Source organism: Ursus maritimus, unplaced genomic scaffold (assembly GCF_017311325.1).
Source record: "Ursus maritimus isolate PB19 unplaced genomic scaffold, ASM1731132v1 scaffold_22, whole genome shotgun sequence".
Taxonomy (NCBI): domain Eukaryota; kingdom Metazoa; phylum Chordata; class Mammalia; order Carnivora; family Ursidae; genus Ursus; species Ursus maritimus.
The window spans coordinates 44,744,619-44,761,197 of NW_024424675.1; the positions used below are offsets into that span (position 1 = coordinate 44,744,619).

At 45.3% G+C, this 16,579-nt stretch overlaps 1 protein-coding gene and 1 non-coding gene across 2 annotated transcripts in view; both read left to right on the forward strand.

Annotated features, from left to right (window-relative positions):
* Window positions 1-16,579, forward strand: part of CDH26 (cadherin 26) — a 40,062-nt gene that overhangs the window by 11,125 nt on the left and 12,358 nt on the right. Inside the window, exons 5-11 of the mRNA XM_040637873.1 lie at window positions 4,885-5,032; window positions 6,842-7,008; window positions 7,206-7,334; window positions 9,201-9,386; window positions 10,651-10,919; window positions 14,338-14,480; window positions 15,882-16,121. Coding sequence (XP_040493807.1) covers window positions 4,885-5,032; window positions 6,842-7,008; window positions 7,206-7,334; window positions 9,201-9,386; window positions 10,651-10,919; window positions 14,338-14,480; window positions 15,882-16,121 — 1,282 coding nt within the window. The remainder of the gene's footprint in view (window positions 1-4,884; window positions 5,033-6,841; window positions 7,009-7,205; window positions 7,335-9,200; window positions 9,387-10,650; window positions 10,920-14,337; window positions 14,481-15,881; window positions 16,122-16,579) is intronic.
* LOC121104662 lies at window positions 2,688-2,795 on the forward strand. Its single transcript, XR_005837012.1, has one exon. It is a non-coding gene; the product is annotated as a U6 spliceosomal RNA (small nuclear RNA).

Here is a 16,579-nt window from a genome sequence, read left to right on the forward strand (position 1 = left end):
AGGGGTAAGTGTCTTACTGACTGCCATTACCCCTGAGTCAGGAATAGGGCTCTGAACATAGTAGGTTTTCAGTCGATTATGTTGGATGAATGAAAGAGCACAGCAGAATGTCGTCTCTGCTTCCAGGGTGTTGTGGGTTAAATTGTGTCTTCCAAAAAGATGGGTTCAAGTCCTACCTCTGGTACCCGTGAATATGACCTTATTATGGTATGGGGTCTTTGTAGATGTCGCCAAATTAAGGTGAGGTCATACTGGATTAGGGTGGGTCCTAATCCAGTGACTGGCATCCTTATAAAGGGAGGGGAACTTGGACACAGAGGACAGAGGGGAGAGGGCTGGAAACAGAGACTGGGGTGACACATCTGCAGGTAGAGGACACCAGGATTGCTGGCAGCCCCCCAGCAGCTGGGGGAGAGGCTCAGTCTCCAGAGGGAACCAGGCCTGCTGACCCCAGTTGTGGGTCTAGTCTCTAGAAGTGTGAGAGAACACATTTTGTTGTAAGGCACCCAGTTGTTGCAGCGGATATAGGAAACTAGCAGGCAGGGGTTACCATACTCGCCAGGACGACAAGAAACAGGCCGATGAGAAGATTAGCGGCTGCGGAAAGTGGGATAAGCAAGAGTCACAGAAACACCACCAGGGCCGGGCCTCTCGCTCAGCCCCCTGCTTCTGCACAAGGGGTCTTGGCCGTCCATAAAGCCAGGACGTATGAGAAACAAAGTCAGCCCAAGGGTTGGCAAAAAGACATTCCCAGCAGCACTGCTGTGCTCTTGGAGGATAGTGAAGGAGTCACGAGAATTAGCCGGAACGTAGAAAAACTTGTGTTTGGGAGGTGGGGGTGGGGTGGGGAGGGCTGCCGTCTTGTGAATCTGCAAGCCTGCAAGAATGCAGTGACACCAGCTGAGAACTGCCGGAAGATTTAAGACACAGCTGGAAAGGGGGAAAGTCTGACTTGTTCTGTGTAGGAGTCTCATCTGTTTCTATCAAAATATGCTCAGTTTCATCAGATACAAATACACTCAGGAAAGTCATTCTTCTATATTCCTCGAAATAACCATTTGTAGGTCTTCATGCCAACGCACGCATCTTTGCCTACTTGAAACCTGTGCATACAGGTGACTTCGCCTTGTGTGTTTGGCATTTCCTTCCGTGTGCTTGTCTGTGGTGAAGAATACAGGTCCTGCACGTGTCATTTCCGTGGTCATAGGCCCCTCCACCATGTCACCGCACTGTGAAGTGTCATCCAAGGATCTAAGTCTTAAGGCTATCACAGAAGGCTGAAAACCCTTTCCAAGTGCAGAAAATATCCATGACATTTCCTGTCTCCGTCACAATTCCGAGTCCCTGGAAATTCTCAGCATCTTGCCAAAGAACAAGCAGCACTTGCGCCTCTCAGGCATCTAACAGAACTGACGGTCTCCGATGTAGCTTTTAGGATAATAAATGGAATATAAATTAATAAACATAAAACAAACATGTGGTTCTTATTTTTAAGTGGAAGGATTACGGCTGGCGCCGTGTCGGAGCCAGAGGTCCGCATGATCAGGGAGCAGAGTTGTGGCGCAGTCATCAATTATGGAAGGGCATGTGGAAATGGTGTGTGAGAAAGCCAATTTGCTTGCATAGAAATTTAAAAATGTATGTTGGATTCCCCGGAGCAGACCAGTGCAGTGGGCTTGAGAGGAGAGGAGACAGCAGAACCCGGAGAGCCTGGGGCCCAGGCCACCATTGTAAGACCCCTGGTGGGACCACCATGGTGGGTGCCAATGCATGGATGCCAACAAGCCTGCAGGAAAGAGGCCCAGGCAGGTGGGTGAAGCAGAGACCTTGCAGGCTCTGCAGAAAGGGGTGGAGAGGTTGCTGCCGGAAGCTGCCAGGGTGCTGAGACCTCCGGCTGAAGCTGCCTGCTCTGGGCTCTGTGTGGCTGTGGAGGGGAGTGATGGTGTAGGCAAGTCTACACCTACTTGGACTTGAATCTGGGCTGCACTGAGTGTGGACAGCCATGGAACCTCTCCATGGCGCACAGTGGGACGCCAAGAATACCTCCCTCTAGGGCTTCTGCGAGGAAGGAAGGAGGTGATCTATGTAGGAGCTCAGTCTTGGGCCTCCGTGAAGCCACTTCTCCTGGAATAAACCCCGGGTTTTCTCGGTGTCCCCCAGCAGGGCTCTGTACTTGCAAGGAGACAACCCTTAAGAAAGCACTGTTCCCAGAGTGGACGGTTGTCTGCCTGGAGAGCTCCTCCCGGCCATGTCACCCCTTCCCACTCCTTTTTCTGGGGCTCTGAACTTCTTCTGTCTTGGCACTGACTCCCCACAATCTCTTCAGTTTTCAACAAATAAAATCACTGTTTATCCTCGAGCAACAGATTCAGTGGCAAGTCACATTAGACTTACTTCGATATATACGTTATGTATATTATATAATATAGGTATTGGGGTGACAATATGTAATAATTATTGGGGTGCCAATAATATATGTAATATATAGCATATATTACATATATTGGGTGGCTCAGTTGGTTAGGCATCTGACTCTTGATTTCAGCTCACATCATGATCTCAGGGTCTGAGATCGAGCCCCAAGTCAGGTTCTGCACTCAGCGGGGAGTCTGCTTGAGCTTTTCTCTCTCTCTCTTTTTGCCTCTCCCCCCTCTGGCTCTCTCTCTCTCTTTCAAATAAAATATATGGCGCTCACTTTGGCAGCATGTAGACTAAAATTCAAACGATACAGAGAAGATTAGCATGGCCCCTTGCGCAAGGATGGCAGGCAAATTTGTAAAGCATTCCATATTTAGAAAAACAAAAATAAATAATATATATGGTTGCCCACTTTTTATTTTGTAAGTAGGGACTTTTTAAAATTAATAGACTTTCTTTTTAGAGCTCTTTGAGGTTGACAGAAGAGGAGAGTGCAAAGTACAGAGTGCCTGCTCCCCCTCTCTCCCTCCCTGCCCCGCCCAGTTCCCTCTCTCGCTAACATCGTGCGTTGGCGCAGGACAGTTTTGACAGTGGATGAGCCAATGCGATACGTTATTATTAACAAAGCCCAGAGTTCACATTAGGGCTCACTTTCGGTGCGGCAAGTTCCAGGGTTTGGACAAATGTATATGACTCGTATCCACCCTGGTAGTATCACACGGAGTATTTTCATTGCCCTAAATTCCCCTGCGCTCCCCGTTATCCATCCATCCCTCCTTCCTGAGCCCTCGGCAAGCGTGACCCTTTTGCTCTCTCCATACTTCACCTTTTCTGGGATGTCATATGGTTGGAATCATGCAGTGTGTATGTAGCTCTGTTCAGATTGGCTTCTCTCACTTAGCAATGTGCGCTGAGATTACCCCATGTCTTCTTAGTGCTGAATAATATTCCACTGTCTGGATGGACCACATTTTATCCATTCACCAGGTGAAGGACACCTTGGTTGCTTCAATGTTTGATGATTATGAATAAAGCCACTTTAGACATCTACGTGCAGGTTTTTGAGTGGTCCTAAGTTTTCAGCTGTTTTGCATAAATACCAAGGAACATGATTGCTGGTTTGCATGGTAAGAGGATGCTTTGTTTTGTAAGAAACTGCCAAAGGAATGAGGAATTATTTGCCATCTGTATATCTATGGAGAAAAAGATATTTGTCTGTTCAAATCCTTTGCTTATTTTTAACATCTGAAAATCAATTTTAGCAAGGTCCCAGGAAATAAAGTTAATATATAAAAATCAGTTGTATTTGTATATACCAGTGATGAATAATTGAAAATCAATATTTTAAAAACTGTATCATTTATAATATAACCAAAACAAATGAAGTGCTTAGGCATAAATCTAAGATCTGTGTAGGATCTGTTTACTCAAAACTATAAAACACTAATGAAAAAAACCAAGGAAGACCTAACTGAATGAAAAGACAGACTGTATTTATGGATTGAAAGATCGAGTATTAAAGGTATAATTTTTCCCAAACTTATCTATAAATTCTGCTCAAGACTAATCAAAAGACTAGCAGAACTTTTCATAGATCTCAACAAGCTGATCCCAAACTTTATGTGGGAAGGCAAAACACCTTTTGGTTTTGTTGACTTTGTTTTGCTATTTGAACTTGACTGATAATATGTGTTTATCTTTCTTATTTCCTTCTCTTTGAGTTTAATTTGTTCCTTTTTTAAAGATTTATTTATTTATTTTAGAAAGACAGAGAGGAAGGGCAGAGAGAGAGAGAACCCCAAGCAGACTCACTGCTGAGCACAGAGCCCCCATACAGGGCTCGATCCTATGACCCTGAGATCGTGACCCAAGCCAAAATCAAGAGACTGACGTTTAACCAACTGAGCCACCCAGGCACCCCAATCTGCTCCTTTTTTTAAGGTTCTTAAGAAATTAAAGCTAGAAGCCTAAAGTATTGCTTTGAGATCTTTTGAGAAGAAAGACTTCCCACTGCATGTTTGAGATGAGCAGACGCTCCTTCTTCAAGCGCAGAAGTGACACCACTAACCATTTAGGAACCCATGACATGTCAACAACTGGGCTAGTTACTTTCAATGTTTCCTTTCCCCAAAGCGTTCAAGTGTCTGCTCTCCGCAGTGTCTCAGCAGTATTGGTTAGTGTCTATATTTCTCACGACAGCGCCGACAGCAGAAACCTGGCTACGTGTATCCGGGTAGAGAAAGTGAGATCAGAACCTGATCCTAACTAATGTTTGCTGAACACCTTGTCTGTGCCCGCACTGTGCTCAGTCCCTGGGGTCACGTGGTGAAGGACAGTGACGAGATCCCTGCCCTCAGAAACTTTCTGGCTAGTGCAGGAGAGGATGCAAACGTGCGATGGCATTAAGGTGTAGCATGACATCAAGTAAAGGAGCCTGCGACATTAACACAGAGCTCTGCTTCCCAGGTCTACTTTGATGCTGTGGATCGCTCGACAAGAAAGGTCATGGATAATTCCTTGATTTTCAACATTAGGATCAGTGATGTAAATGATCACGCGCCCCAGTTCCCCGAGAAGGAATTCAACATCAGTGTGAAGGAGAACCACCCTGCAGGTGCGTGTGGCGGGGGGTAGGGCTTCTCTCCCCTCTGGTCCTCTCTGGTCCATCTGCTTCGATGTCCATGTGCTGCTTGATCCTCGTTGTCTTTAGGAGAAATTTTACTGTTCACAACCTAACGGTGGCAGGCTCCGGTTTTGAGCAGAATGCTTGGAGGTCTGTAAGCGTCGTTTTGTATTGGGAATAAAATGAGGTGGAAATTGTGTCTGTTGGAAGAGCTGATATGTAAAGACCAAACTAAAATAAATCAAATGCACTGAGGGAGAAAGGCAGAGCTGAATGGTGCCTTCCTGAATATCTCTGTAAATTTCTCACCAGTAAAATGGCAACGAGATGACATCTGAAGTTTCTGAGCTTTAGATTCTGTGGGTCTTTGAATCCAAACCACTCTCACTAGAATGTGCATCTATTTTAATAACAGAAAAGCATGATTTATTTCACAAAATAGTCTTAAGAAAATTTGGAAAATTCCAAGAAATTAAGACTGAACTAGAAAGCATATTTAATACTTCCAATTAGAGATAAGCACCATTAATGTTTTAGTTTATAATCTTTCAGTATCTTTCTTTGAATTTTATATGTATGTGCATGTACACACACTGTATATTTATCTATGTGTATGTATTCCCTGATTTTATATATAATTACTAATGCATTTTTCATCTTTGTCATAATGCAAAATATATATGGGCGTATATTAAATGTTTGCAAATGTATGGGTGTGCTTTTTCATATGTGCATATATATGAATTTTTTTCTAAAAGGGCAAATTTACTGTTTGTAACCTAACAGTGTTCTCCTATAGCATCTCATTGTGTAATATTTTATTTCATGGGTGTGCTTTAAGGTTTTTTTTAAAAACTAATCTCCTATTGTTAGACATTTATGTGCTATTCCCACTTTTTGTTATCTTCACAAAATATGCTTCAGTGAACATATTTGAGCTAAATCTGTGTCCACTGAAGCATGATCTACTTGGCATAATTTAGAGGAGTAGAACGTCTGGTTCTGACTGCACACACAATTTAAGTGTTCCACTTTACGCACCTGCCAGCAACATCTGAGGGGCCTGGCGCAGGGTTCATCTTTGATTGTTAAGTGCTTGCCCGTGTCGATAGGTTTCTTGTCCATCTCTGTGTATCAGATACTTGTTCCTTTCTTTGTCCATTTCTGTTTGTGTGCTTGTCATTTTTCTTCTTGACTTTAACCTTCTCATCCTGTATTTAAAATGTTTATGTCTGCCATATATGTTTTAAATGTGTTTTCCTGGTTTGTCATTTCTTTTTAAATTTTGTCTATATGGTTCTTTTTGGCACACATTTAAAAATCTGTCTGATCTATCAACTCTCTCCTTTATGTCTTCTGCATTTGCAATCGTGATTAGAAAGTTCTTGTGACTATTTGGGGGCACCTGGGTGCCACAGTTGGTTAAGCATCTGCCTTTGGCTCAGGTCATGATCCCGGGGTCCTGGGATTGAGCCCCACATTGGGCTCCCTGCTCAACAGGGGTCTGCTTCTCCCTCTCCCTCTATGCGTGCTCTTTCTCTCTCTCTCAAGTAAGTAAATAAAATCTTAAAAAAAAAGAAAGTTCTTGTGACTATTTAAATATACCCTCTCTAACATAACATAATAAAATTTAAAAAAAACCCTCTTTATTTCTTATAGTATGTCTATAGTTTGATTTTATATTTAAATATTTAATCCATTCTGGTGGATGCCTCAATGCCATTTAGCAAAGAATCATCATTCTATTGGTTTGATAGGCTGCTTTTGGTCAATAGTAACTGTTAAAACAATTCTTTCCAGGTCAACCTATTTTCCAGATATTAGCAGTTGATTTGGATGAAGAAAATACCCCAAATTCTCAAGTCCTTTATTTCCTTATTTCTCAAATGCCATCGCTGAAAGAAAGTGGCTTCCAGATTGACCGTACTAGTGGAGAAATACGACTCTCAGGATGCTTAGATTATGAGGTTATGTGGATTTTATTATTTTAAAAAAATGAAATGTGTTCTCTATCTTGGGGCCCCAGACTTAGGATTTCTGTTTGTAGTGGAAAACCCTCTGTGGCTAAGCTTGCTATTGAAATTGCTATAATGGATTTTTACTTTATTAATACTTCCCTTTGCTGTATTTGAAGGGCTTGACTGTTCTTTTCCTTCCCACATAGATGGCTCCGCGGTTTACACTACTAGTTGGAGCGAAGGATTTGGGAGAACCTCCCCTGACATCCACAGCCACGGTTCATGTGAACGTGCAAGAAGGCAACAACCACAGGCCCACATTTACCCAGAAGAACGTAAGACACCTGGGCTGCCTCAGATGCCATGTCCCTGCATAAATGGCGCCAAGCCCTAGGCTCAGTTTTGCTGAGGGAATTCTCCATAGCACCCAAGATACATGTCATTCTCCAAGGACACTTAACCTAGATGAAGACATCAACCATCCTGATATAGAATCTTTTAATAATAGACTTGCGAACTTATGTTTCTTTTACTGTTTTGTGCCAGAAACTGTGCTCAGAGCTTTCACACGCATGCTTTCATTTTGAATTATTGGGACTCACACACGATTCTGTTTTATAGACAAGGACACCGAGGTGCAGGGAAGACAGAGAATCCATGCTCATGCTACGTGGAGGTTTCTCAATTCCGCACTATTTACGTGGGATGGGAAACTCGTTGTTGTCGGGCCAGGGAGGCCGCCCAGTGCACTGTAGGATGACCTCTGCCCACTAGATGCCAGGGGCACCTCCCAGTTGTGACAGCCAAAAATGTCTGGAATGTCCCCTGGGGGCAAGTTTGCCTCCTGGGGTGAGAATCTAGACCTGAGCTCTTCATGCAACATTTGGAGTTCTAGAACAGGGAAGATGAGCAGGTGGGCTCTGGCTGAACCTTACTCAGCTTACCTGATTTATATATCATGGTTCCATATGGGATTTCACATGCTACCAATCCCCATGCTTGAAGGAAGCATTGAAACCCACTGGTCCGGATCATTTGGAAATGGCACACCACTTGAGATATGCAAGATTGCTAAAAACACTCAGGATTTGTTTCCTATTTTATATTTTTTGCTCTTCCATATGCATTTTTAAAAAGAAAAATACACATTTTACTTCCTTCTCCTGACTTCTCAGTGAGACCTTTCCCGATGACCTAGTTAAATCTCCAACACAGTACCCAGCTCCTCCTCCCTGTCCCTGCCCAACACACACACACACACACACACACACACACACACACACACAGACACACACACACACAGACACACACACACAAAATCATCTGCTCCCTGGGGATGAAGTTTTGCAGATCCTGTTCACAGCACCTAAGACAGAATCTGGCACATTGTAGCCTTTGTTGAATATTAATAAATGCTACAAACAATTATTTTCAAAAAGTATTGTTTGAAAAAAAATTTAAAAATCGTATAGACAAGGGGCACATGGGTGGTTCAGTTGGTTAAGTGTCTGACTTATACCTCAGCTCACGTCTTGACCTCAGGGTTGTGAGTTCAAGCCCCACGCAGGGCTCCACACTGGGCATGAAGCCTACTTAAAAAAAAATCTTAAAAAAATATATAGAAAAAAGCTGAAATGTTTTCATATGAAAACACCTCACCAAACTGTACAGAATAAGTGAAACATATTGAACCTTGTTTTGAAATCCTTCTCTGGCTGCGTGAAAAGCTCTGCTCTCAAAACTGAGGGTGGGGAAAATAAACCCTGTTGCCATGTAGTCGTCAAAGAGAAATTATCTTGTCACCAAAAGCACCGAATAACAAGCAAAGATCTGCACGTGTTAGAAAAATGATTGCCTTAATCTGAGTCACCACAAGTTCGATTTTAGAAGAGCTCGGTGTTTTCAGCAGCATAACCCAGGATGGGCATTATTATCTTAAAGATTCTTAGAAAAATAGTGCATTGCGTTAGATTTAAGAGGGCTTTTAAAGTTACTCCTCTGTTGACACAAGTGACAGGGAGAAGGAACAGATGCTTGTGCCGGGTCACGCCCAGCCCCAGATCACTTGAGGTCAAGTTCAGCAGCAGGGGAAACAACATACCCGTGTTCCTGGGCCAAGCACTTACATTTTCTTTCTTGCTTTCTTTCTCAATTGTGTGTCTTTATCTCCGTGATGTGGGCATGACGGTTGCCTCTCCCAGTACAGGATTCAGATTTCTGAAGGCTGCACAAGCCAGAGTGTGTTACGTCTCCTGGTCCAAGACGGTGACTTGCCATTTACATCAGCTTGGAGAGTAAAATTTCGCATACTGAATGGCAACGAAGAGGGGCATTTTGACATTTTCACTGACCCCGAGACCAATGAAGGGATCTTAAATGTGATCAAGGTAAAGCCATCAGGGAAGGCGCACCTGCCAGGTGGGGCTGCCGTGTTGGGGCCCCTCTCCGCAAGAGTCCCGATAGTGAGATGGGAGCTAGCATCCGGGAATGCCCGCTGTGTGCCAGGCACGTGAGGTGTGGCGTGCTGTGTGTCCCAGTGGCGCCCAGTGAGGAGGGCGGGCTGTGTCCAGATCGCCAGCTGCCGCAGGTTCTTGGCCCTTTTGACTTTGTGGCTCCTCCCACCAAAATAAGACCAATACTGAAAATTACTTTTGACATAGTACCAAGTTCTTCAACATGGAATTTTTTCTGTTTGAGACAAAATAGATTTATATAGGTCCTAAAATGTTAATTTTTTTTCTGATGTGATAAAATATTTAGGACATTTTCTCTAATCCTGAGAATTCATTTTTTTCCTTCTGACTTTAAAAGACATTAGAAGGTGTGCATGGACCCCTAAAAGCCTCTTGGGACCCTGGCATTTTGCCTGCTGTGCCTAATGAGGAGCTGACCCTGCTGAAAAGTATTATTTTCTCCTTTCACTGATGAGGAACCAAAGCCCAGAGAGGTTGGGTTGTTTTCATGAAGTCACACAGCTGGAGGAGGGGTTCTGACTGAGGTGTTCTGACTCCATTGCTTTTAGTCTTGGCTGCTCGCAGCTGGACCCTGGCGTGACCAGTGCTCTGGTGCCATGCAGGCGAGTCAGCCTGGGGATCAGGTTCAAAGACAGGCCTGGGGTCTGTAGGCCCGGGCTCCTGCCTGTCAGAGGAACAAAGTGCGGGGTGATGCCTGTGGGCCCCAGCCATGAGGTGAGCAGCAAGGCTCTGGGTATTCGATAACAGATGCCTGGGATTGAACATCTCAAATATTCCTAGCTTTTCAGTCCTTTTAAGTCACTGCCCACTTTGCACCCCGAGTAACTGTGATCATTAATTTCTGTATTTCCTTAAGCTCCCCTAGATTTTTGCAGCAGAGTTGCCACATTAATGTTTCATTAGGTTACAGTTTTTGTTGCATTTTTCATTACTCTCTGATGGATGGTGGCTCTTTTCAACCAGGAGAGGGGTAGGGAAAAAAAACCACATACACGCAGAACTCCATAAGTGATTTGAAAATGGGCTGGCAACTGTCTTTTGATCATTACCAAAGACGGCATAAATAATAAATAAAGTGCAAACGCCACACGCTCGGGGTGCGTGTGGTCACGTGCTGAGCTTTCTCCAGCCAGAGAGTCAGCAGGTGCTCACGAAACCCTCTCTCTGGGACTCGCAGCCCTTGGATTACGAAACTCACCCTGTACGAAGTCTTGTCATCGCCGTGGAGAACGAGGAGCTGCTCTTCCCCTGCGAGGGGGGCCAGGTCCGGGGGCCCGGGGGGGCCGCAGCGAGCGCCACCGTGAGCGTGCAGGTGATGGACGCCAACGACCCGCCAGCCTTTCACCCCAGGAGCTTTGTCGTCAGCGAGCTCGACGGTGCCAGGCCTGGAATTCAGTTAGGAATTTTCAATGCTACAGACCCAGACAGAGCTGCCAGCCGGATAAGGTGAGAAGAGAGGAACGGGAAGGTGGCTGTTGAAGCAGAACCGGCCACGTACCTGCGGGTGTTCCTGTTGGAAATCTGCCCTTCGGCGGGCTGGTGAGGTGGACTCCAGCTCAGTTATGAAAACACCAGAAGGCACCAGGAGAAGGCCCGAGGGCCACGTTCAGCGCCTTCTTCCCGCTATAGCGGGCTCCGGCCCCCTCCCCCAGCGGGACTGCACGTGCTCATTCCCCCTTGCACTTAGCACACATCATTTTTATACCGTTTTTCTTATATTAACATAATTTGTTATGTGTTTCTAACTCCCTTTTTACTAAAGGTTGTAAACTGGCAGCCCTCTGGCTTCTGGGCAACAGAAGTGCTTTTTTTTTTTTTTTTAATTGGTAAAATATGTCTAACACAACGCTTACCATTTTAACCATTTTTAAGTGTACAGTTTAGTGGCATTAAGTACATTCATGTTGTTGTGCAACCGTCCCCACTGGCCATCTCCAGAACTTTTTGATCTTATAAAACTGAAACTCTGTGCCCATGAAACAAGATGCCCCAATCCTCTTCCTCCAGACACTGGCAACCCCCACGCTACTTTCTGTCTCTGTGAATTTGAGTACTCCGGGTGCTTCACAGAAATGGGATCGTACAGTGTCTGTCTCTTTGTGACTGGCTTATTTCGCTGAGCACGACGTCCTCCAGGTTCATGCATGTGGCAGCATGTTGCAGACCTTCCTTCCTTTTCAAGGCTGAATAATATTCCACTGGCCACACAGACCACACTGTGCTCATCCATTCCCCTGTGTGCATATACTTGGGTTGCTCAGTGTTTTGCTTTTAAAAGAAAGTTACCATAATCCCTAGGAAGACGGCAGAGTGGGAAGCACCAGGAATCTCTCTCCCCATCCAGACAATTGCACTGGAAGAATCTGTCTCATGTACCTATTTGGGAACTCTGGATTCTGTTGAAGGCTTGCAACTGCCAGAGAAAGGCTTGGATGGTAAATTGCAGTTCATTTTGGTCAATTATGGCTCTTGGCACAGTACCAGCAACGCATTCCTATCTCCAGCCGGTGGCTGGCAGCTGTGCACCTGTTCCTGGAATGGCCACAGAGTTTGCAGGAGCCAGACTGGGCAAAAAACCCCTGTTCCCAGATGTCAGGGATCTGTGCTCTGCTCATTGGCTGCTGCTTTCACTTCCAGAGGTGCAGACAAAGAGGAAGGCAGCCTTTGGCTTCACTCCTCCCCCGATGTTGCAGACCCCCTCCCTTGCCAGCTGAGGTGGCTTCAGGGGATCGGACAGACAGGTGCCTTCATTGACCCCTCTTCACTGTTTGCTTTTTCCTATTTTGGGAGCCAGACGTTAAAGGCTAGGACATTCCACAACTACATGTCTGCAGAAAATCAGAAAGTGGCCAGCTTGCCCAGGGCAAGGGTCAGGAAAGGCCTGAGAGGACATTAAGTTGAGAGGCTGGTCCTCAGCCCAGAGACAGCCCATGACAGTTCAACGAGCGAACGAAAATAAAATAAATAAAAAACAATAAGGAAAAACAAAAAACCCTGGGAAGGAAGGAAGAACTCCAGAGTTCCCACGTGGTTAGATCCAGTGTTGAAGAAGAAAACACAAGGCACACAAAGAAACAGGAAAGTGGGGCCCATTCAAAGGGAAAACAATAGATCAACAGAAACCGTTCCTGAAAAACACCTGATGGCAGATCGGTTAGACGGAGACTTTTTTTTTTTTTTAAAGATTTTATTTATTTATGTGACAGAGAGACAGCCAGCGAGAGAGGGAACACAAGCAGGGGGAGTGGGAGAGGAAGAAGCAGGCTCCCAGTAGAGGAGCCCGATGTAGGACTCGATCCCGGAACGCCAGGATCACGCCCTGAGCCGAAGGCAGGCGCCTAACGAATGCGCCACCCAGGCGCCCCAGACTGAAACTTTCAAAGAATGGTCTTAAAAATGCTCGAAGATCTGAAGGAGAATGTGGAGGAAGCCCAGAAACAGTATGTGAACAAGATGGAAATATCACTAAGGAGAAAGAAAACCTAACAAGATAGGAGAAGGGTGATGAAGGACTTACTGTCGGAATTACTTCATATATAGATGGATTAAACTCTTTAATCGAAAGACAGAGCCTGGCAGAATGTATAAAACACGCGGTCCACTCCCTCTACAAGAGACTCGCTCGAAGGTCCAAACACGCACGCAGGTCACCTGACGCCACAAGCACGCAGGCCACCTGACGCCAACACGCACGCAGGTCACCTGACGCCAACATGCACGCAGGTCACCTGACGCCACACGCACGCAGGCCACCTGACGCCAACACGCACGCAGGTCACCTGACGCCAACACGCACGCAGGCCACCTGACGCCAACACGCACGCAGGTCACCTGACGCCACACGCAAAAATGAACTCAAGATGGATCAGGACCTAAATGTGAGACTAAAACCATAAGACTCTTAGAAGGCGGTGTAGGACAAAAGCATCGTGACACTGGATTTGGCAATGATTTCTTGGATATGACACCAAAGACACAGATAACGAAGGGAAAAAACAGTCCACCCTCGTGAAAATCAAAACATTTTGTGCATGGAAAAACACCATGCACGGGGTACAAAGGTGACCCACAGGATGGAAGGAAATACCTGCAAGTCTTATAACTGATAAGGGATTAATTCCAGAATATATAGAGAACTCCTGAGACTCAACATCAGAAAAACACAAACAACCTGATCCAAAAGCAGAGACAGGATTTCAACAGACATTTCTCCAAAAAGGATACACAAATGGCCAATCGGCACATGAAGGATTCGCGCAACATCACTAATCATCAGGGAAATGCAAATCAAGATGACACCTCACACCCATTTAGGATGGCAACTATCAAAAAACCAAAAAAACAAGTGTTGGCAAGGATGTGGAAAGATTGGAACCTTTGTGCCTGGTTGGTGGGAATATAAGCTGGCACAGCCACTGTGGGAAACAGGGTGGTGGATCCTCGTAGGATTCCACGCAGAACACCATCTGATCCATAGTGTTCTGCTGCTGGCATATACTCAAAGAATTGAAAGCAGGATCTCAGAGAGATAGTTGTACGCCCGTGTTCAAAGCTGCATTATTCACAATAGCTAAAATGCCAAAGCAACCCAAGCGTCCATTGAAGGATGAGCAGATAATAAAATGTGGGATATACATGTAACAGAATGGTATTCAGCCTTAAAAAGCCAGGACATTCTTCAGTATGAACCTGCAGACATTATGCTCAGTGAAATATGCCAGTCACAAAAAGACAAATTTTATATGATCCCACTTAAATTTCCCACATTACTTGTGATAGGATCTGTGTCTGCCGTGATAGATTTTGATTTGCCTTTTGATGTAATTTTTTAATTTTAAAAATTGCATGTGTTTCCTTCTACAAGGTATAAACTGGCTTATGATCCGGCAAATTGGGTCACCATAGATGAACTCTCAGGAACAGTTACCACCAGGCAGCACATTGACCGAGAATCCCCTTATGTAAATGACAGCTTTTACACAATCATCGCGCACGCTGTTGACGATGGTAAGTGTTTACCCAAAATCAGGGGAGGGAGAAGTGTGTTTCCTTGCTTCCTGAGGGAAAATACCACTAGTGAGAGTCTTTTAGCACAACTGGGAAAAATATATAAAACAAACCTTTTTAGCACTATGCATCCATACTGGCAACTATTTTTCACGATAATTTTTAAAATGGCAAACCAGGGGCGCCTGGGTGGCACAGCGGTTAAGCGTCTGCCTTCGGCTCAGGGCGTGATCCCAGCGTTCTGGGTTCGAGCCCCACATCAGGCTCCTCTGCTAGGAGCCTGCTTCTTCCTCTCCCACTCCCCTGCTTGTGTTCCCTCTCTCACTGGCTGTCTCTGTCTCTGTTAAATAAATAAATAAAATCTTTAAAAAAAAAAATAAAATAAAATAAAATGGCAAACCAGGGACGAGTGCCACGGAAAGAGGGGCGGTATTCATTCAGAAGAGATGATTGAACCAATGAGGAAGCCGCCATCAGACCCAATGTCTCTTTTATCCCTCCATAAAACAACTCTTTAGCTCTTCCTCAAAGCTGGTGGTGTGCGATAAATATTTAGCACAGTTTCCTTGTACTTGGAATGGCTTATCAGCTCTGGTAAATGTGACTGCGTGGGGCAGATTTGTCATAAACCAGGGTGAGCAGTGCTCTGAGCATGTTACAACACTTCTCTCTATGATCTCCCAAGGTTGGACTTTGCAACCTGCCAAAACACAGAGTTGAATAAATAACAATTCCCAAATAACTTTAATAATTGTGTTTAAGGAAATCTGTGCGTTAAAGCCCAGGTTTTAAGGGAAATGTAGGTGTATGTCCCATTTGTATGATTAACTAGTAGAAGGTTGTTTAGGAAGATTTAAATCTGTGATCCTAATCAGTCTTCAGTGGGGAAAGAGCAAGGGTGGGGGGTGTCCATCTTCCAGGGACCCGAAGGAAAAAATGTGGTGGGGTCCAGAGTACCCGCTGCCTAGTGTCCCCTAATGGTTAGCACCTTGCGAGACTATAAAGCCTGGTGACAACCAGGATTCTGACGTGGACACAGCCAAGAGCCCGAACATCTCCACCACCATGTCATACCTGTTTCACTCCTGCCCCACTCCCTTCTTTACACCTGGCATGACTCACACTGGGAAAAATGAATGATTTCATATTATACCTGGTTCTACAAGTGATTTGTGGTGGCAAGTATTTTGTTAACTTACCCTTCCCAGATATTCTGAATTTTCAGAAAAGCAGAACAGAGCAAGCACCTAGAGGAAAACTTACAACCTTGAAAGGGAAATGGTTTCAGTGCAATGACTCCTTTCCCCTGAGGATAACACTGCTCATTCTCCGGGGGTGTGTGTGCATCGAGCAGGCTCTTTAACTAACAAGCAACCCTTCCTGGAACTCCCCCATTTCCAGGCCTCCCGCCACAGACTGGGACAGGGACCCTGATGCTTTTCCTGTCTGACGTCAACGACAACGCCCCTGCTCTCCATCCCCATTCTCGATATGTGGAAGTCTGTGAGTCTGTGCTGAATGAGACCCTCCTCCTCCAGGCAGAGGATGGTGACCTGGAGCCCTATGCAGACCCCTTTACATTTGAATTGGACAAATTGTGGGAAAGTGCAGGAGACACATGGAAACTGGGGGAAAATCGGGGTGAGTATTTGTATTGGCCAGGCTTTATAAAGGACTGAAAATAACCTGACTCTAACTGACCCAGGCAAAATAATAATAATAACAGTTATTATTTATTGGCTTTTGTAACTGAGAAAGATGCCAGCTAAGCCTGTGTTCTAGCACAGCTGGTTGTAGGCGCTCAAGGGACATCCCTAGAAGACGTTGGCACTGTGGGTCTGCCTTTCCCTGGGTTCCCTCATTTTCAGGCAGGCTCTCGTCGGGGCAGCAGGGTGGCTGCTGGAAGTCCCCAGGACTCATCCGAGCACCTGGCAAAAAGATTTATATCACTGTGTGGCTTCGGTCAGCTGCCCCACCAATTATTATGGGTGGGAGTTGGGAGGGCGGATATGCTGATTGGCTGGTTCTGAGCCCATGCTGGGCCTTGTTGGGGTCTGGGCTTTGCATCTTCTGATCTGCATGGGCTGAGAGTTCAGGAG